At 39.0% G+C, this 22388-nt stretch overlaps 2 protein-coding genes across 2 annotated transcripts in view; one reads left to right on the forward strand and one right to left on the reverse strand.

Annotated features, from left to right (window-relative positions):
- Positions 1-17435, forward strand: part of LOC109098484 (nuclear receptor coactivator 3-like) — a 38663-nt gene extending 21228 nt beyond the window's left edge. Inside the window, exons 2-23 of the mRNA XM_042766229.1 lie at positions 4073-4177; positions 4270-4430; positions 5379-5479; positions 5628-5802; positions 5954-6139; positions 6272-6358; positions 7342-7485; positions 7685-7832; positions 7934-8430; positions 9117-10123; positions 10663-10789; positions 10988-11146; positions 11269-11487; positions 11584-11698; positions 12449-12620; positions 12761-13120; positions 13714-13815; positions 13900-13965; positions 14165-14345; positions 14510-14690; positions 14989-15169; positions 15584-17435. Coding sequence (XP_042622163.1) covers positions 4092-4177; positions 4270-4430; positions 5379-5479; positions 5628-5802; positions 5954-6139; positions 6272-6358; positions 7342-7485; positions 7685-7832; positions 7934-8430; positions 9117-10123; positions 10663-10789; positions 10988-11146; positions 11269-11487; positions 11584-11698; positions 12449-12620; positions 12761-13120; positions 13714-13815; positions 13900-13965; positions 14165-14345; positions 14510-14690; positions 14989-15169; positions 15584-15595 — 4467 coding nt within the window. The 5' untranslated portion in view covers positions 4073-4091 and the 3' untranslated portion in view covers positions 15596-17435. The remainder of the gene's footprint in view (positions 1-4072; positions 4178-4269; positions 4431-5378; positions 5480-5627; positions 5803-5953; positions 6140-6271; positions 6359-7341; positions 7486-7684; positions 7833-7933; positions 8431-9116; positions 10124-10662; positions 10790-10987; positions 11147-11268; positions 11488-11583; positions 11699-12448; positions 12621-12760; positions 13121-13713; positions 13816-13899; positions 13966-14164; positions 14346-14509; positions 14691-14988; positions 15170-15583) is intronic.
- Positions 17436-20246: 2811 nt separating this feature from the next.
- Positions 20247-21332, reverse strand: LOC109098485 (DNA-binding protein inhibitor ID-1-like). Its single transcript, XM_019112076.2, has 2 exons — positions 20864-21332; positions 20247-20749 (listed from the first exon to the last, which is right to left on the reverse strand). Exons 1-2 carry the CDS (start codon positions 21209-21211, stop codon positions 20714-20716), a joined length of 384 nt encoding a protein of 127 aa, XP_018967621.2. The 5' UTR covers positions 21212-21332; the 3' UTR covers positions 20247-20713.
- Positions 21333-22388: the final 1056 nt, after the last annotated feature.

Genomic DNA, 22388 nt, shown 5'->3' on the forward strand with positions numbered 1-22388 from the left:
TGTCCAATAGCTTTTTGAAATATTCAGTCAAAGAACCAGCTCCTAATATATATATATATATATATATATATATATATATATATATATATACATACATACATACATACAGGTCCTTCTCAAAAAATTAGCATATTGTGAAAAAGTTCATTATTTTCCATAATGTAATGATAAAAATTTAACTTTCATATATTTTAGATTCATTGCACACCAACTGAAATATTTCAGGTCTTTTATTGTTTTAATACTGATGATTTTGGCATACAGCTCATGAAAACCCAAAATTCCTATCTCAAAAAATTAGCATATCATGAAAAGGTTCTCTAAACGAGCTATTAACCTAATCATCTGAATCAACTAATTAACTCTAAACACCTGCAAAAGATTCCTGAGGCTTTTAAAAACTCCCAGCCTGGTTCATTACTCAAAACCGCAATCATGGGCAAGACTCCCGACCTGACTGCTGTCCAGAAGGCCATCATTGACACCCTCAAGCGAGAGGGTAAAGGCCCGTTCACACCAAGGACGATAACTATAAAGATAACGATAAAGATATAGTTCTAAAAATCGTTTTCAGTATTAAAGAACAGCAGCGTCCACACCACAACTATAACGATAAAGACAAAGAAAAACGATATCGTTGGAATCACTTTCAAAACGATTTTTTTCCAGCTGATGAACGATAAAAAAATTGACAGCCAATCAGAATCCATCCTGTTGTAACGCGCTCTAGAATTTAAAGCGCCAGACGAGCGTGCGCTTAGAATAAACAGAAGATATCGTTCGCTGGTGTGGACGCTAATATCGTTATCTTTATAGTTATCTTTATAGTCATCGTTCTTGGTGTGAACGGGCCTTAAGACACAGAAAGAAATTTCTGAACGAATAGGCTGTTCCCAGAGTGCTGTATCAAGGCACCTCAGTGGGAAGTCTGTGGGAAGGAAAAAGTGTGGCAAAAAACGCTGCACAACGAGAAGAGGTGACCGGACCCTGAGGAAGATTGTGGAGAAGGACCGATTCCAGACCTTGGGGGACCTGCGGAAGCAGTGGACTGAGTCTGGAGTAGAAACATCCTGAGCCACCGTGCACAGGCGTGTGCTTTTGAACCAGAAACAGCGGCAGAAGCGCCTGACCTGGGCTACAGAGAAGCAGCACTGGACTGTTGCTCAGTGGTCCAAAGTACTTTTTTCGGATGAAAGCAAATTTTGCATGTCATTCAGAAATCAAGGTGCCAGAGTCTGGAGGAAGACTGGGGAGAAGGAAATGCCAAAATGCCTGAAGTCCAGTGTCAAGTACCCACAGTCAGTGATGGTCTGGGGTGCCATGCCAGCTGCTGGTGTTGGTCCACTGTGTTTTATCAAGGGCAGGGTCAATGCAGCTAGCTATCAGGAGATTTTGGAGCACTTCATGCTTCCATCTGCTGAAAAGCTTTATGGAGATGAAGATTTCGTTTTTCAGCACTACCTGGCACCTGCTCACAGTGCCAAAACCACTGGTAAATGGTTTACTGACCATGGTATTACTGTGCTCAATTGGCCTGCCAACTCTCCTGACCTGAACCCCATAGAGAATCTGTGGGATATTGTGAAGAGAAAGTTGAGAGACGCAAGACCCAACACTCTGGATGAGCTTAAGGCCGCTATCGAAGCATCCTGGGCCTCCATAACACCTCAGCAGTGCCACAGGCTGATTGCCTCCATGCCACGCCGCATTGAAGCAGTCATTTCTGCAAAAGGATTCCCGACCAAGTATTGAGTGCATAACTGAACATAATTATTTGAAGGTTGACTTTTGTTTGTATTAAAAACACTTTTCTTTTATTGGTCGGATGAAATATGCTAATTTTTTGAGATAGAAATTTTGGGTTTTCATGAGCTGTATGCCAAAATCATCAGTATTAAAACAATAAAAGACCTGAAATATTTCAGTTGGTGTGCAATGAATCTAAAATATATGAAAGTTTAACTTTTATCATTACATTATGGAAAATAATGACCTTTTTCACAATATGCTAATTTTTTGAGAAGGACCTGTCTATATATATATATATATATACACATATACATATATATACACATATACATATATATACACATACACATACACACACACACACACACACACACACTCTCTCTCTCTCCCTCTCTCTCGTTTCTTCTGAGTTGGCAAGGGAGGCAGTGTCTCCTCAAAATTGTCTCCCCCAAAAATTTGTAGTACAAAAAATAAACCCATGCCAGTATAATATTAAAAAGAAACATTGTCCAACAGCAACACCAGCAGGTAGAGTTACAGCAGGAGTCCGTGTCTCTCTCGCCTCCCCTGAGCCCAGTGAGTTTTAACAGACCCCCCAAATCTTACTGTTTCATTGGTGGGGGGTAATTGAGAATGAATAGGGGAAAGTCACTTGAGAGGAGGCAATGCCTCCATCGCGATATGACTGGATATAACTGGTCATGTTCGGCTGTGATTGGTTCAGGCGATAAATACATAAGTTCACAAATAAAATCTATTGTTTAAATTGTTACTGCCTTGAGTTGTTATTTTGGAATAAAGGTAAAATGCTTAAAAACACTAACTTGATGAGATTCATACTTGGCTTTAATAAACAGAATATTGATTACAGTGTTAATGTACAAATATAAAATAGATTTTTTTCTCTGGTATTGTAAGTAATGTTTATTTAACCAAGAACATGTGACTGTGACATGAATTTACATTTGATTAAAAAAAAAAGAAGGCCTCCTCATGTCAGAACACCACCGCACACCACTTATATATATTATATATACATACTTATATATATTTGTTTATTTTTTGATTGACTGAAAAGATCCCGCTCATAAGAGCCATTCATTTCAAGAATCAGACTGCACTGGTTGGGCAGTTTGTTTTTTGATTTCCTAAAAATAAATGGCTCATGAGAGTCATTCATTCTGGGAATTGAACTACACCACTCATGGGTAATATTTAATTTTTTTTCCCTTTTCAAAATTCACTAAAAAGAACCGGCTCATAAGAGTCATTCATTTCAGGAATCGGATTGTGGGATCTTGGAGTCAATATTAGGACAGTTCAAAAGAAGCAATTTTAAAATCAATATATTCCCCAGCCCTACCAGTGGCACAGAAATCATACTTCACCTTTCAAATAAATGCCACTTGGTTTGATATTTTATATCTAATACAATGACATTCATACAAGTGTGGCTTATGTGTGATTAATATTTTGGGCCATTCCATGTCTTTGCATACGTAATTCGAAAGGTAGACAGACATATTAGAAAGGGCAGTTCTAATAACAACAACAACAAAAAGAACATGATCACAGAGAGACAGAGAAGTGAGAAGTATCACTAAAGAGGAGGAAGTGTTGTCGTTGGTGAAGTGGGTGGAGCAATGATGGTAAAAGTAGGAAGAAATTGTGTGATAGTGTGTCATAAAGAGACGTGTGGAGGAAGGACATATCACTATGTTTCTGACATGCATTTTAGGGCGAGTGTTTTGTGATCACATTGTCATTCATTCTTCTAATTAGAGTAATTCAGATTCATTAGTCTGCTTTTTAATTAGATCATTTATACATTTCATTTGTATGTTGTGCAGTGTACGGATTCATGGATTAAGATAATTGACCCAGTCCCTGTTACAGAAATGCGCGCACACACACACACACACACACAAAAATGCACCGAGGGTTGATCCATTTCCCCTGGGGCCCCGTTTCACTCCATCATAATCACTGTCTCTTCTCAGACACACTGTCACACAAACACACAACACGCAGCACCGCTGCCGAGGCCTGGAACATTCCGCGCATTCAGCTGTATGTGGGAACACTTAAAAATAAGCCATAGACACGAACACGCTCTTGCAGTTTTTTACTAAATCCATTTTAAAAAAGAGATGAAGCCTTCCAGTGCATTGTGTAGACGTGCCAAAGTGAGTTCATCATTTGTTTGTAGTAGTGCACTTGTGGCAGAAAAGAAGTGCTTGTTTTGTTGTCCTTTCGTTTTGAGATCATAATATGCCTTCGGATGGGTTTTCTGCCCCTAATCTAAACTTTGTTTGTTTCTTAGGTGCTGATATGTTTTAAACATGAGTGGAGTGGGTGAGAACTCACTTGAGCCACTGTGCTCAGACCGAAAGCGCAAACTCTCCACATGTGACACGCCAGGACAAGGGTGAGACGTTTAAGGGGGCACAAAACAAGCAATATTTTAAATCTTTGAATGTTTTTCCTCTCTAACATTAAGTGTGTGTGTTAAATCTACAGATGTGACAAGCGCAGGAGGGAACAGGAGAGCAAGTATATCGAGGAGCTGGCTGAACTGATTTCGGCCAACCTCAGTGACATCGACAGCTTCAATGTCAAACCAGACAAATGTGCCATCCTTAAAGAGACAGTGCGCCAGATACGACAGATCAAAGAGCAAGGTACACGTCTGCTCGCATGACTCTTTTACATATTAGTCTGTGAAAATATTTACTACCCACCTTGTGTGGAAACTATTGAGTTTCCTCTGTTTTATAAAAACGCTGCCACCTGGTGGCAGGTGGATTGATGTGTTACTGTAGTCTGGCCTCCTAATATATTTGAATGAATATTTATAATTGTGTCAATTCAATATAAGAGAAAATATTTGTAATTGAGCAACACCTTTGCTAGTTTTAGATTATAAAATATTTTGACATTACAAAAAAGTTCAAACATGACTTTATATTTGGATATAAATGAATCTGAATGAGTGGATTATCTAGCAGCAAAGCTAATTTGTCATTTTAGTCTAAATTTAATTTGACTAAAATCAGTAAATCAATTTTCATAAAGAAAAAATAACCTTAATTTGTATTGTTTTTGTGTGTGTGTTTTTGAAAGAAGGATTTTATGCTCAACGTGGCTGCATTTATTTAATACAGTGAATGCAATTATATTGTGACGTAACTATTTTACTAATTTTAATAAACTATTTTCTGTGGTCCTGATGGTCCTTCAGAAGTCATTCCAATATGCTGATTTGCTGCTTAAGAAACATTTATTATTATCAGTGTTGAAAAAATTGTAAATATTTTCTTGGAAACTGTGAAGCATTGTTTTTCAGCATTCTTTGATTGATAGAAAGTTTATTTGAATCTATCAGCATTTATTTGAAATAGCAATTTTTGTAACATAAATGTTGTTACTGTCACTTTTGATTGATTTAATGCATCCTGGTAGTATAAAGTGTAAATGTCTTTCAAAAAAAAAAAAAAAAAAAAAAAACGATTTTTGTAAAGATATACACTATTGTTCAAAAGCTGACCCCACATTTTTGAACATTAGTGTATATCTTTACAGCTGTGTATAGTTTTCTAATATGTGGTCTGTATTCACATGACTCACAGGTAAAAGCTCATGTGGCGATGATGATGTCCAGAAGGCGGATGTGTCCTCTACTGGTCAAGGGGTCATCGACAAGGACCATCTGGGCCCTCTGTTGCTCCAGGTTAGATTAGAAACTTAAAGGTCGAAGGTCACCAGAAGCTCATTTGCTCATTTATCATACTGGCATCCAAGTACTAGCATCCAATTGTTAGTTAAAGTGTTTTATAATAATAATAATAATTCTGAATATCTCTCTCTCTCTCTGTCAGGCTTTGGATGGGTTTTTGTTTGTGGTGAGTCGTGAAGGCAGCATTGTGTTTGTGTCAGATAATGTGACTCAGTACCTGCAGTATAAACAGGAGGAGCTGATCAACACCAGCATCTATAACATACTGCACGAGGAAGACAGAGAAGAACTGCATAAAAACCTGCCCAAAAACAATGGTATATATATTTCGATGTATAACTTTTAAGTGAATGTTGCTCTCAGCTGTTCACGAAAAAAGAAGCATATATGTATAAATCATGAAATCACAGCAGTAAGTTCACGATGTGACTTAAGCATCATGCATAACATTTTTGTGTGTATGTAAAGGTCCCAACAGTGTGTCATGGGGCGGTGATGCCTCCCGTCAGAAGAGTCATACATTTAACTGTCGCATGCTGGTGAAGTTTGGCCATGGCGGTCCTGGAGGTGAAGAAGGAGCTGGTGGGCCTCGCTACGAGACCATGCAATGTTTCGCTCTCACGCAGCCTAAAGCAATGATGGAGGAAGGGGAAGGTCAGTAGTAAATTTATGGTTTATTATTTCAGTACTTTTATACAGATTGAGGTCTATATACTTTGTCTTCTTGAGCTGCTTGTGAATTAGAAAAGTGTTTTTTTTTTTTTCCTCTCTCTTTCTGTCTATTAGATCTGCAGTTGTGTATGATTTGTGTAGCACGGAGAGTGACGGCAGTGGAAAGGACAGAACGATTCAGTACTAGACATGAACTATCAGGTAAAATTTATTACAGTGCCATTTTTACTCCATGTTCATCTCGTCAATAAAACTACTGATAAAAAAAAAATTATATTTGATTTTGTCTACAATACAAAGACAAGTTTGCCATGACAATAAATGAACAACATTAATTAAAATGACATAAATTATAAATAATGTGGAAACCGATATTTCCACAACATAAATATAATATATATTTTTATAATTTATATACAGTGTGTATATATATATATATGTCTCTGAAATGCAGTGGTTTTTAAAACTGTCCTGGAGCAGCCCAGCACTGTCTCCCTCATTTAATACACCCGATTCAACTCGTCAGCTCATTGGTAGAGACTTTAAGACCTGAAGTGGGTCAAAAAAGGTAAAGAGAAAATACAATGCGTCTCAGATCTGCGTCATGTTTAGCATGTGCAGCTCTTAAAGCAGCCAAAATAACCTAATAACCCCGCTGCTGTGATGTCTGTTCATCAAAGAACAAAAGAACAAAGAGGAAATAAATAACTTTTGTAGCTTTAAGGATTAATCTATATTTCATTTAGTGTTTGATAACTTCATTCAATTTCTGTATATTTCCTACTTGCTGAAGGGCACAGGTAGCTAAATATGACATTTATTATAACTATAGTTACTGTAATGTTGTATCTCCTAGTGACATCAGTAGTATTGGTATCAGTGATACCCGCCTTCAGACAAAAAAAAATGATGCCATTAAACAAATATTAAAGAAATACTGTCTTTATGTTGTTTCTACATTAATATGAAGATTGAATGTGAAATTATTGCAATATAAAAGTATATAGCATATAGCATATTGGCATTTTATTCACAGTAAATATTGAAAAAGTTTAAAGGACACCTTCAACAGAAGAAAAAAACCCGAAACCGATTACAGTGAAATTGAAGTGAAAAAAATTCACATAGAATTTCTATTTGAGCCAGATGTAGTACCACATCGGAGTGTGTTCATTTGACCGCAGGTAAACTGATCGAGATCGAGCAGCAGAGCCTGTTGCACACCACCATGCGTCCTGGCTGGGAGGATTTAGTGCGCCGGTGTATGCAGATGTTCCTGCATCGTAGTGAGGGTCAGCCCTGGTCCTACAAGAGACACTTTCATGAAGGTATGTGGTAATACACTTTCATGGATCTTTTCTCAGCTCAACTCAACTTGAAGTAATGAAGTAAAATGCTCCATAGAAATGATGTTGAAAGACAAAATGGAAGTGTGAAATAAGTGCTGCTTCTGCATGCAGTGTGAACTGGGTTTGACAGATTGGAAACATGTTTTATTCATGTTGTTTGTATTCTTCTTCTTTTCAGCATATGTTCATGGGAGAGCAGAGACTCCACCCTATAGGTTCTCTTTGTCAGATGGCACTCCAGTAACGGCACAAACGCGCAGCGAGCTCTGCCGAAACCCTGTCACCAATGATCCGCTCAGCTTCCTCTCTACTCATCTTCTGCAGAGGTTTGTTTCCCTCCACCTAAAGTCAACTGTTATGTACTGCTCTGATTTTACATGAAAATACCTCTGTGTTCTCCTCGCCTTCACTCATCTCTTTCACACAGGGAGCAAAATGGATACAGGCCCAATCAGGGTGGTGTAATGCGATCAGTTATGGGCAATGCCAATCCGAATGCCCAAATGGGCATGGGCAATACCAGAGGCTATGGCATGAACGAGCAAGGTCACATGGGACCCAGAGGAGGAGCTATGTATGGCCCAGGCAACAGGATGAATCAAATGAACCCGATGCATCAGATGAATCAAATGAACCAGATGAATTCAATGAATCAAATGAATATGAATCAGATGAATTGCATGAATCAAATGAGCACTATGAATCAGATGAATCAAATGAATCCGATGAACTCTATGAATCAGATGGGCCACCCTGGCATGAATCAGCACCAGCAGGGTCAATTTCACGGTGGTGGCTATGGTATGGGCATGACAAGTCCCTCCCAAGGAAGCCCTGGCATGAACCCTGCTCAACAGAATCTCATGGGGTCGCCACGGATACGAGGGAGTCCTAAAATGGGTGCAAGTCCCTTTTCTCCTGGAGGTAAGTGTCCTGGTTTTGCAGTTTAGATTAGATGGATGGAATGTTAGGCCTGTGGAACCAAACTGAATTCTATTGAAAGTTCCTATTCCACAGAATTCAAACTTGTTATTCCCAAAGTTCTACACATCCCATGTTTGTTTATTAGACATTTTAGCTAATTTGATAATCCTCTCACCTGCCAATAAATAAGGGTTGGACCCGATGGTTAGGTAGTTAACGTTTTTGCCATTTTTATCCAACTCATTTTGCAACATGGAAGTAAGCTATTCTCTTACTTACGATGGCTTACGATTCATTGGCGGGTTTACCTAGAAGAATGCAATAAATGGTGAACCTATTGTACAACAAACCAGTGTGTTTATAATTACAATAATAGATTAAAATAATAATGTGATAAATAGTAGTTTGCAAGATTAAGCAGCATAATAGACTCTTTGTACAGCTAAAATAATTTGAAGTGAATCACACTGGAAGCCTTGCACTCTCAAGTTACAAATGGCTGCACGCACTCTTACATTATAAATAAGGGGGCTATTTTAACAAATTTTATTGTATTTCAACCCTCAAAGAAAATGTGCAAAATGTTTTCAGATTCTACTGACCTAATTATACTGGTTGTGTTGTGTTTATTAGTGCTAAATTTAAAAACTAGCTCAAGATTTAGCCATATTTTCTTGATTTCACAGGTCTGCACTCTCCCATGGGTCCTGTGGGTATGGGCGGCAGTGGCGGATCTTCTGGTCCATCAGTTGGAAACACCTTCTCTAGCAGTTCTTTGAATGCCCTCCAGGCCATCAGTGAAGGTGTTGGCTCTTCTCTGCCTTCAGCTCTCAACTCTCCTGCACACAAATCCGACAGCTCTCCCAGCATCAACTCGACCCAGTCAAGTCAGCAAGGCCAGACCGGCAACAGCAAACTTAACGCTGGAGACTCCAAGAGCCCGTCAAGTGCTCACAGCACAGGGTTAGATCAGCAACAGGCCTCTTCGTCGGAGACCTCTGATAAACCAGACAGCCAGTCCAGCAAGGATGGTTCCACTGGGGCGGAAGTCAACCGGAGAGTCCCTGACGGAAAGGGCCACAAGAAGTTACTTCAGTTGCTCACATCCCCTACTGAAGAGATTGGTATTGGGACTGGTGGACCTGTCCCAGGACGTGCCTCCACTCCAATGGGTCCCGACTCAAAGGAGACAGGAAGTGGCATGATGAGTCCTTCATCGACGGGAGTGTCCTCCTCATCTGGTTCATCATCAGGAAATAGCGTAAATCAGCAAGGCTCGGGAGGAGTGTCATCCACAGCTTGTCCCAGTGGCCATCACAGCTCTCACACCTTACAGGAGAAACACAAGATACTCCACAAGCTTCTTCAAAATGGAAACACACCCGACGAGGTGGCTCGCATCACAGCCGAGGCCACTGGTAAGTCCTCTCTTGGTACAGAGCTCCCAGGCGCTGAGGGGAGGAATCTAGATCTCAAGCAGGAGCAGCACAGTCCGAAAGAAGGAAAAAAGCCACAAGCCCTCCTTCACTACCTCCTCAATAAGGATGACTCCAAAGAGCCCAATGCAACAGAGGTCAAGCCAAAGCTGGAGGAGCTGGAAGGGAGAGGGGCCGCTGGAGGGCAGGGGTCAGGGGTCACAACCTCCAATTCGAACAACCAGGAGGGCAAAGTCAAGCTCGAACCACCTGATGAGGTATTTACAGTTGATTCATACTTCTCATGTTGGGTTCGTACTTCTATACATCCCAATAACACATCTGTTATAATATTTATTTGTGGTCTCTCTCCCGGATGAATTTTTTCATCGATTAAACTGAAAGATTCTGTATGATTTTTATCAATACTATTGTTTTTGCTTGTATGTTTTATAGTGATTGCTTCTTAAGAAAATGTTGTTATTGTAAATGATGTATTGAAATCATACTGTTAATGTTCGCATGAATATAGCCATTGTTGCTGATATGGTGGTAAAACATAAATAAATAAATAAATACATGCTGTATTTGTGGTCAGATAAATAAATATTAGATTAACTAAAAGATATCCTCTAATGTAATATAATTAATTATATTTTTTAAAAAGTCTTAAGTCATTGCTTAAAAATCTGAGCTATGCTTTTAAAAACAATATGAAACTATCTTTGCACATTTTGACAACTAATATATTTTGCTTTGTTGATATGCAAATTCAGAATTATTATTCTAACATCAATCCTTCGTTTTGTTTTTCCAGCTGGATAGCTTGGAGAGTATTCTTGGAGGGCTAAGGAATTCTGGTTCTGGAATGTTTGCTGATTCTGGAACTGGAGGAATGGAAGGGGGCAATAAGCAGGGCAATGGACCTAACAGCACCGCACATGGTGAGTCACAACACCTCGAGTGCCTCAAAGTCAGAAGGGGGATGTTGAAAATTTGTTGTGACTAGATGACGAGATGTAAAGTTTAATAGAAAATGTACTGGACATATATTTTAAAGGTTAGTGCTGATGATCGTGTGGATGGCCAAAGAAAGCTGTCCATTGTTGTTAAAGCAAATTGTATGCATTATTGTGTTCAAGATCGGGAGGGTGTTGGTATGGGTTCCGGTCAGCGTGTGCCCTTCCAGAGGGCAGTGTCTGTTGATGGTAAAACCCTGAGCGGGCCAGGCATGACTGGAAGGAGGAGCGCCCCTTCCTCTCTTGTCAAACAGGAGCATATTGAAAACCAGATAGGCATGGGTGAGTCTCTCATATTTTGGATTTTTGAGTTTTTGAACATGAATCTTATGTATGTAATTGTATAACTGTATATGCATTCATTCTTTAGCTGAATTTTAACATTTCCAACATGCTTTTCCCAGGAGGTGCAAACAGGCCAATGGGAATGCCCAATCGCCCCCTTATGGCAGGTCCTGGAGATTGGAGAATGTCCAGTTCCGGCAGTCCTGTGGGACACCCTGGCATGGGTCGCACAGGCATGGACCACAATCCTAAGAGCTTGATGGGAGGACCCATGGTTAACCGATCAAACAGCGTTCCTGCAACCAGATCCATGTTGCAGCAGCAGCTGATGGATATGGGTAAGTTCTGTTAACTTAAAACCAGCAGTGTGGGCCTATTACAACAGGCTGCAGATCAAATTAAATCTTTCAAACAACATGATGTTGTTTTTGCAGGGCCTTATGACGTAGGAATGGGTATTAATTCATTCAGTGGGCAGGCACCTCCGCCACAGTCCTCTTCGTGGCCAGACAGTGGGATGGGAATTGAGGGAGTACAGAATGCAAACAGGTAATGTAAATTAGGCTACACTAGACCTACAGCTTGAGTTCATTTACCTGTATTCAGTTAATCCTAATGTTTAAAATGATGCAAAGCAGTGTTTGCCAACTTGCTAACATCTGATAGACTTATTCACTGAAATGGACATACCTCACATCAAGTCACACACCTTCTCTCCAAAGCCCATCAAAGATGACCGCTCTTTCATGTCTGCAAAAAGAAGGCATCATTGAAAAATATGTTTCTTAATCCATTGGTTTTTTTTGTTTTGTTTTTTTGAATCCCTAAACAGAAATGTATATGAAAATAAAACAATAGTAGGTGGTGGCTAATCTCAATATAAAAATATGACAAAACTACATCCATAATGAGATTAATCTTAATATGAAATTAAAACAATAGTAGGTGGTGGCTAGTCACTGAATTAATGAATGAGTTATTGTCAATCATTAAACCAATTTGTTCAAACTCTCTCTCTCTCCCTCTCTCTCTCTCTCTCTATATCTCTCTCTCTCTTTCTATATATATATATATATATATATATAATAATCATATTTTTTCCTTTTTTAAACACAAAATTTAGTTACATTCATTTTTAAAACCCAAAAAAGTACTTAAAGGTATATTCTTTAAAAATAAGTATGTGCATCTGAGGATTTAGTCTAAATACATTTTAAATAGATCTTGTTTTAAGGATGTTTAGATGGTTTTTACTCACAAAGTCAGTAACATCCTCTTTGTCTGCTTTTTATATATCAGGCTGCCATTTAATAACTCTCTGGATGATCTTCTGGTGCCTCCATCTACCACTGAGGGTCAGAGTGATGAGCGAGCTCTGCTGGACCAGCTGGACTCTCTACTCAACAACACTGACGTCATCGCTCTGGAGGAGATCGACCGTGCCCTTGGCATACCGGATCTCATCAACCAGGTAGCCTGCCAGTCTGCTTCATGGAACAGATGCATTCAGTTTATGAATCACTATCTTCATTGCTGTGATGTTAGATATGTTAGAGCTGCTGCCCAGCCACGTTCCCTTAAAACCGTCTTCTTGATCTTTTCTCTCTTTAGGGTCATAGTTCAGACCAGCCCCCTCCAACAGACCCCTTCTCTGGTCCTTGCCCGGGACCTGACTCCTCTATGGGTATGGACCCCAAGGGCATGTATGGGCAGGGCTACCCGGGCCCCCCTTCCATGGGGATGCAGAGTGGATATGGCCGTGGTCCCAACTCTGGTGCTGGCCCTGGACCTGGTCCCATGCCAGGGCAGTCTGGACCAGGGTTTAACCCCATGATGAATCAGATGAACCAACAGGGTGGCTTTCCTGGAATGGGCGGTATGGGTGCTATGCATCCTCGTGCTAATATGACAAGGCCTCGGATGGGGAATCCGACCAGATACCAGCTCCAGCAGAGACTGCAGGGACAGCAGGTGTGCAGCTGCCCTCCAATTACACAACTGACAATTTCTGGAGGAAATGTAATCGATTATTGTGATGTTACAGCTGATGCACATTTTAGAAATTATAGTATCCCAGAATCTAATTGCCTATATTATTTTGTGTAATGTAGGCCTGTGACTAATAATTAATAGTTAAAAAAAAATTTAAAAGTCAGTATCGATTGGTCAGGTTGTTTTGCTGTGGCACTGGCAGCAGAAATTGCATACTTCTATAATTTGTATGCGAGACGAGTAGTATGTACAAATTCATAGCATTAGGAAAAGCACCTGGATGACTTTCTACTTTGCTGAGATTATAAAATGTGTATTTGATGGAGACTTTACCCATGAGGCCGCACGAGAGGATGTGAGGATTGGTGATTAGTGAAGAGATGTAACTGTAGGTCACATGATTTAGTACATCCAATTTTCATTTCATTAATGTTAAATTATATACATTTTAGGTTCTAAATTGCCAGTAATTAAACTTGAAATCCTATATCCAACACAAGCAATGATATTTACATGATCATTTGATTATATTGATTAATCAGAATCAACATGTGAATGTTCCTTTGCTGCAGTTTTTGAACCAGAGCAGGCAGGGCATGGGGATGAGGCCAGATAACAACCCTGCAGGAAACCCTGGCATGAGACCCAGCATGCAGCCAGGCATGGGCGGACAGGTACATTTTCATCTTTTGAAGATATCTGAAGCCTTATGTTTGTTCATTTTGTCTTTTTAATATCGACATTCCTCTATCTTTCAGCCGGGTTTCCTGAATGCTCAGATGATGGCCCAGCGTAGCAGGGAAATGATGACTCTTCAAACAGAGGTATCAACTGATGATTTTCCAAATATATGTTTCTGTGTCTGTCAGTGATGTTGTGTGGAATTGCATATATGATACTTAACTGCCATTGACAATGTATGCAGTGTAACTGAAGTATAGGATTTTATGTAAGACTGTTGTAGCAAATCATAACCAGTGTCTTATGTAAACGTTTTAACACTTGTTTTCTCTTTTTCTGCAGATGAGAAGACAAAGGATGATGATGATGATGCAGCAGCAGCAACAGCAACAGCAGCAGGTTGCAGCCGGAGGCTTTAGTCCCCCTCCTAATGTCACAGCTCCTACAGGAATGGACAACCCTATGGGAGGACCACCAATGAACCAGCCCGGCCAGCAGCCATTTAACTATGGAGGGAACTATGGTAGGCTAGTTCTAGTGGGATCTTGTTGTTGCGATAAAATAATTAGTAGTGGGACATGGTGGATGGCATAATTGGATCAGAATATCAGTTTGCTTGGGTATACCGATTGCACGCTAGCACTTTCTTGTGGCTTTTTTGTAAATATCTCTGTGTTGTGATTTCAGGTATGGGCCAGCAGGGAGACCCTTCATTTGTGGGAACAGGCAGCAGCCCCCCTAACAATATGATGTCTGGTCGCATGGGTGGCCCTCAGAATCCCATGATGCAGCAGCACCCTCAGAGCAATCCCATGTACCAGTCTGCAGAGATGAAAGGCTGGGGACAGGGGCCCATGCCCATTAATAAGTAAGTTATAAACCCTTCTATAGCACCCTGGAAATGCCAGAGAATTTTTGCTTTCAGGTCTTGCAAAACAATTTAATACAATGACAATAATTTTGAGAAGTCATGAAAATGTAATGGTAATTACTATAGTTTAAAAATATCAAATATTTTATATCAAATATACACAAATAAATATATAAATAAATAAATTTATTTTTTTAATTGCATCAATACAATCAAACATTCACACATGGTCTTTAATAGAGTTAAGCTTTAATGGGTGTATCTCAATCATTCTCCTGTTTCATCTGTTTCCTAGTTCATACTCGCAGCAGCAATATCCCCAGCAGGGGGCGCCGGGACAGTACGGAGGAATGATGATAAACGGTTCTATGCAGGGGGGTGTAAATGGCAACGGTGCAGGGCAGATGCCCCCAATGCAGGGCCAGATGGGCATGAATGCCATGGGCATGGGACGCATGCCAATGGGACCCGATCAGGTACAGACGGCATTGATTCAGTTATATTTGCTTGAAGGAGTAGTTCATCCAAAAAAATATAAATTTACTTACCCCCAGGCCATCTAATATGTAGATGAGTTTGTTTCTTCATCAAAACTGATTTAGAGAAATTTAGGATTGCATCACTTGCTTACCAATGGATCCTCTGCAGTGAATGGGTGCCGTCAGAGTGAGGGTCCAAAACAGCTGACGGCACCCATTCACTGCAGAGAACCCACTGGTGAGCAAGTGATATAATGTTATATTTCTCTAAACATGTTCTGATAAAAAACAAACTCATCTACATCTTGATGATGAGTGAATTTTCAGCAAATGCTCTATTCCTTCAACTGCATTATAACGTGTCATGTGTTACTTTTACTCATCTGTTCATCTTTAATGTGTGTTTTATAGAAGTACTGCTGAGGCAATGAGCCATCTCTGTCAAATCTGGATTTTAACACAGACTCACACATCAGTCCAGTGATGAAATGTCAACATGGAGCTATAAAATCCACCTCGTAGAGGAGAAATCACTGGAAATCTCCAGTGAAAACTTGACTGAGAGAGAGGGAAGGAGAGAGAGAGACTCGAGCCTTCTCTGTGGGCTTCTTTCTGAATGTGCCCAGTAGTGAGTGCAGCAGGCTCTCTCCTGTCCCACATGGCTGTACTGCAGTACTTAACATAACCACCAGGGGGAACAGAGTAGGAATGGTTGTGGTACAACTTGACAGTGTGGGGGAGCACTTTATTTTAAGGCTAGTACGGAAAGGATAGTTGCAATATATTTCATGCTTTTCTAGCCTTATAGAACGATTATGTGCATATTGTCTATTTTAAATTTGTTTCAGACAAGCCTCGTTTTAATGAAAACCGTGGGAATTGTAAACACCAGAACTTCATCACTTAATGCATATCAAAGCAATAATCCTCCTCTCAGTGCCACCGGCTCAAAGTGGTGTCAACAAAAAGCAAATGGTACCGCAGTATTTTTTTTTTTTTTTTTTTTTTTTTGTGTGTGTGTGAATAAGATTGGAATTGTAAATACTGTATGCTACATATGTATCATACATGCTTTTACTACATACTTTTTTTGCACAGAGTTTGGGCCCGGATAGGTCCATCTTATCTATATTTTAGGTCAATACTGCTCTGGGTTTTACATCTATTTTAACTTTTTTCAAAGGGAGAAAATATTTTATCTTTTCCAGCACAGCCTCTTTTTTTTTCTTTTTTTTTAACAATGACCGCCATTATGTTTTGATGGCACTTTTTCTAAATGTGTGACATCGGAAATGTGATGCAGTGACGGATTCATGATTTTATTATCATTTCCATAGTTCTTCTGACCGGAAAAAAATAGTGCAAGTTTTCAGATGATACGCAAAGATTGTTTTTGCTCTTTAAGCTAGCTCTTACTAAGGAAATGAACTCACTTTCTCATTGTATTGTACTGTCGGTTCTTCAGAAATCTACCTTTAAGAGACATGCACAATCCAAAGATATTTTTTCTGTCTTTTTTTCTGTTTTCTGAAGCTTGACTACAGAAATGTATCCATTTATATATGTTTTTGTGCAAATGTGCAGAGTAAAAGGTACATATCATATGAACATATTACTACATATTATGATTTTGTACTATATACTGTATACATACAAAACCAAGTATACCTGTTTATTTTTGAGGCCAGTTAATATTTTAGCAGTATTGTCTGTGCTTTTGGAGGGTTTCTCTATCATGCGGTTTATTCGCTCTTCAGTTTGTTTTGTAAGATTTTGATGATTATGAATATCTACAGAACTGCCAAGACAACTTGTAACTACACACCTCGTTTTAAAACTTTTCTTAAACCACTTTTAAGAGCCTCTCGTAATAAGGAATCCATTCTGACAAAGACTCTCATCCGTGCATCTCTGTAGTGCAGTGAACCCTGGCCGCTTCATTAGTCCAGTCTTTACCATCAAGTGACTTCAAATAATGCTGATTCCCAGATGTGGGAATGACATACAGTGGGAAACTAATAAGAAGTCGGTCTCTTCTGTCTTTTCAGGAAAGCAACACTATCAGTTGTGTTCATTTCGCTAGGTTACTGTTGATGGTGACAAAGTATATTTTGAAATGATAATTCCGGGAAATTGAGGTTCTTCTGGTGTGTTTTCAGAACTGGTTGACTGAGGAGTGTAAACATGGATGTAAATTACAATACACTTAATTATTTTGCTTGATGTTGATATTGTTGTAAATAAAAGTTCTATTTAAACGTGACCTGTATTTCCTGCAGTCTGTGTGTGTGTGTGTGTGTGTGTGTACATGTTTTTTCTATCCCGCTGGGGAATTAAACCTGAATACACACCAATTCATGGGGACTCGTGTCACTGTGTTTCTTCAGGTTTAACATGGTGAAACAAGCTTATAAATCATTATTTCTATTTATTTTGGGCACCCAGAAGTGAGGTGAGTTTTTAAAAGAAGTCTAAAAGTAAAAGTTTTTTCTTCTTCTTCTTTTTTAATAGTAAAAATGCAAGAGATTTATAGGTTAGGGTTTATTTTTGGTATTCTATGGAATGTCCCCTTTTAAATAACTATATTACTGAGATGGTATTATAGTTTTATTTTATTCATAGTTGTATTTTGCATTTAAATGTTTCCATTTTCAATTTTTAGTTAAAGGTTTAGTAATTTTGTTGTTTTCATTTTTATTAGTTTTTTTAAAATGTCTAATTAATTTAATTTAATTTTTTCTTATTTATTTTAGTTTTAGTTATTTTAGTGAAACGTTGAAAACTGCCTTTTGAGGATATTTAAAGTGCTCTGCACTATTTGAAAGGCTCAAATTATATTGTACTCTAAATATATCGGCATGGTTTTTTTTTGGGGGGGGGGGCAGTACACTCGATTTTTCAAAGGTGTAAATAAAGCAAAAAGATAAATAGATTAGTCGTTGCAAGAAAATACGTTTTGAGTTTTTCTTCAAAATGTTGCCATTTCTTTGTAATTGTTTGTGGAAATGACAACCTCATTGAATTTGTCATTGAAAAGTGTTTCCACACCATTTTTTTTCTGGATAGTTTAGTAGAAGGAGGCGTTTAATAAATGCAATCTACTTTTAAAGTGGCTTAAAATGACTAAATAATTTAATTAATCTAAATTTACCTTAATACTTGAAAGGTTTCTATGACGGTTAGGGTACAGAAAATACTGTTAGTTAAAAAATAAAAATTGGTAAATCAATGCAAAGTCTTCATAACGTGTGTGTGTGTGTGTGTGTGTGTGTGTGTGTGTGTATGTGTTTGGGATGACGTGTAAATAAAGCTTACCGTGTTACCGCAGAGGGGCGCTAGAGGCTAAAATGTCCAACTTCACAACTACACACCGAACTTTATCATTAAAAAGGAGATTATTGTCGGTTGTGGATAGAATGGATACAGCAAAAAACAGAAACTAACAATAAATTGAATTGTCTACCTATTAGATTGTGTTTTATTAACGTCTAAACCTACCCCAACCCTAAATCTACTCCTTACTATAATGCAAAAATAGTATTTATTGTTGTACAGTGTGAGAAAAATTACGCTATAATGATGTGCGCCTGCCCAGTAGTTTTTGCTGTATGACATCTAGCCTTAACCGGATTGTCTTCATCTACCTCAAAATTAATAATTAGCATCCAGTGACTACGATGAGCCTACAGATTATCCATCACTTATGATGTCTGAGATAAGTTTCAGTAGTATACAAACATGCAGGCTAAACGCCTCTTAATTAATCTAACATTGCCTTCATTTAGGGAGCAAACTCTTTATGGCTACAATTAATTTCAAGTATTTCACAATGGCCCAAAAAAACAACATGTTGTCTACTGTTTTCAAAGCGCGTTTAGTTGCTGTGCTTTAGTTGATGTTCTAGTGGAAAAGTTGGCTGTAGTGTGTGGCGCAATGTTTAAAGGCGCAAAGTTCTATTTAAAAGAAGCTCTCGTTGTAGTATGTGGGAAACTATACAGAGGGAGTGAGAGTTCCTTGGCCGTGTTCCCGGCCCATCTGCAGCCCGGGCTTGCGGATTACTGTTTGTTAATGTTTCAATCAGCTGTGTGCCGAGGAATGTGGAGCGATTTAACCTGAACTTCCCCAGGTGTGCGGCGGCGCCGCTCAGTCTGCGCCCTCCCCTGCCCTTGGCACAAAGCGATCACACAAACACAATCACACACACTGGCCGAGCCGCACATCGCGAGGCCTGCAGCTGCGCGCATCACACCGCAGGGAAATGAGAAAAACATTGCACCAGGGAGACGGAATAAATCTTATAACGAACTGCCTTTTTCTCGGAAAACACTTAACCCTTCCGCTCCCCGCCTTTTAAATACTGGGACGCGTAAAAACAAGCGGAATTATAGAGTTTAGAAAGTGTTTACAAAAATCACTAGCTAAAAATGACTAATAAATCAAATATTTTATTTTTAAAACTAATTTATTAGTTATAGATATAATTAATTTTATTCATTTAGCCCAATTTAATGGGACATTAGATAACTTCTCTTCCATCCTATAGATATTTAATGCACTTTTACCATAGACTAGCCTATTTAAATTTATTTTGATGTTTGTTTATAGGCTTTTCATTGTTATTATCGATGTAGTTATATTTATCAGTTTTATCTGAAGATTAAATGTGACTTTTTAGGCTTTTTTTTAATCAACCATGGCTACTATCAAAAGTTTAATTGCTAATTTTAAGTGGTTTTTTTTGCCCTAAAAGTTACAATCTGAAGTGATAAGTTCACTTTCAATTTAATTAGACTACTGATGAAGCAAATCAAGCTAAAATGGACCAAAATCAAACTGTAATGACAGAATTGTCAGGTTAAATGTTAACAAGGATATCATAACATGAAAACATGTTACAGCTTAATGTTTAATATGTTAACTAAATGACCTCTAACCTTGTGAGACCAATTCATTTGAGAGGTCAGTAAAACTGACCAACTAAACTTTTTTGAACAAAGTAAACAGCGTTTTCTCAACTCAGTCCAACTTTCATCCATTCATTCTCACACCCAAAATTGATCAAACAAGTCCGAAATAGGTCTCATTTTCTTGTTTTTAATTAAAAAAACACAATATACATTGTAAAAAACACAATAAGGCATTCACATCTCTGTCATTGTAATATACAATACATTCTTTCGCTCAGTAATCTGAGAAAACTTTACAACAAAATAGACATTTTTTCTAAAAAGTTATCAAAACATTGGAGAAACTTTGACCGAAAGGGAAATGCGTGAACTAGAAGTGAATAAACGCCATGGATTCCACAGCTAACACACATCGACATGTTTGGGAAGATCTCAGGGAGAACGTCACACTTCAGTTCTCACGTCCACGAGTTTTGTGACTCTCTACTGAAAGTTTGTTTTCCTCTACAACAGAAGGAGATTCTCCCAACACAGTTCAAGGCGTCACGGCGGTTCTGGTCCATCAGCACCTCAGCGCACCTTGTTCGTTCTCGCGATGCTCCGATCACTTGACGTGAAACCGGGATCATCAACTTTAACGGCACATGATTCGGTCATCTGAACAGCCGTTCTGCAAAACAAGAGGGGAAACATCATGAGTTGAGTCTTTCGGACATGCTTGAATAGGTCATTCATTTGAACGCAAAGCATCATGTTATATCTAGCCAATACACGTGATATTTACCTCAACGGAGATGCTGGCCAGTTCCGCGTTCAGAGTCGTGAGGGGAGTCCGGGGAGCGGAGCTCTGGTTCTTCTTGGTATCCAGCTCCACCTGCAAGTCCCAGATGTAATCAATAACGTGCTGCAGGATCTCCATCTTGCTGGCTTTCTTGTTGGTTGGTAGCGTGGGCACCAGCTCTTTCAGTTTGCTGTAGCAGCTGTTCATGTCCTGCAGAAACATGGTCATCTGCTCGTCCAGCAGCATCTTGCATTTGGAGATGGCCAGGCTCTGGTCGGAGAGGCAGCGGACAACATCCTCTCCTCCAACTTTGCTGCTCTTCAGCGCGCAGGTAGGTCCCACAACTTTCATTTTGGCTGTGAAGTTTGACGGTTAAGTCAAAGGGAATGAGCTGAAGCGATAGGCTCGTACTCCTTTAGCGTCTTGAGTCGTCGAGAGCGCGATGACAGTTCACCACATGCTTGCAGAGCCCAGTTGTTCGGTATTTAAAGGATGTCGGGGCTTGTGGGCGTCTCCAAACGCTCGTGTTTGCAGGCCTGGACCAATGGGGTTTGACCGGAGTCGCTCGCTCAGCCAATGACAGCGCGGCTCTGTTATCGCAGTTACAATATGCTTGGGGGATGGTGTTACAAATGGAAACAAATGTGTGTCTCCTGCGAATGATCTGTGAGTCCAGCTTTCCGTGCACCACACAGGTGAAGCAGACAGATCGAGCGGAGGGTGGGGGTGGTCGAGGATTAACAGACAACAGTTATTACTGTCAAATGAAACAAGTTTTCTTCGTATGTGGGCTGCTTCAAGAAACAAAGCACAATGTAAAATGTTTCTTCCATAATCTCTGTTTTCGCATCATTAAATGGACCACAGTCATTTCTGTCATTGCACTGGGCGAGTTGTGCACCTTAAACCCAATGTGTGTGAATTTAATGTCAACATACAATTTTGAAAAAAGTATATATATAAACCTTTTTTAACTCTTAATTTATGAACCTTGACAGACCTCATGAGTGTTAAAGGGCTCAACACTGCTATTATTGTTATTGCAACATGGACAACAAAAATGGCTCTTTTTTTCTTAAGATTAATAAATAGGCCTATTTTAAAAATTTCCTTAAGAAGAATAAAAAGAAGTAGGCAATGTCAAACAAACTATTTATAACTATTTATTAGTTTATTTTTTATTTTTATATATAGATATATTTTCTTTGTTTTTCACAATGCATTTTAATCCAAAAAGTTATTACATCATTAATAAAATCGTTGCGCTAATATCAAATACTTGTCTTTGCAGTTTGTTATTAAAATCTGATAAAGTCGTGGTACAAGCCATGATATGAGATTCAATAGGCCTACATAAGACATTTATTGTGAACCTGATGCACAATTATAAGTTTACAGGACTACTAAGCTACCAGTTATGATATTTCGCCAGCTTTGAACTATTTTGTCATGTACATATAGAATTCAGAGTCCATTATAGTACACTAAGTGGCATTTACTTGTATAGTGCTTCAGGTTATTGTGCAAA

This window comes from Cyprinus carpio, chromosome A11, assembly GCF_018340385.1.
Source record: "Cyprinus carpio isolate SPL01 chromosome A11, ASM1834038v1, whole genome shotgun sequence".
NCBI lineage: Eukaryota > Metazoa > Chordata > Actinopteri > Cypriniformes > Cyprinidae > Cyprinus > Cyprinus carpio.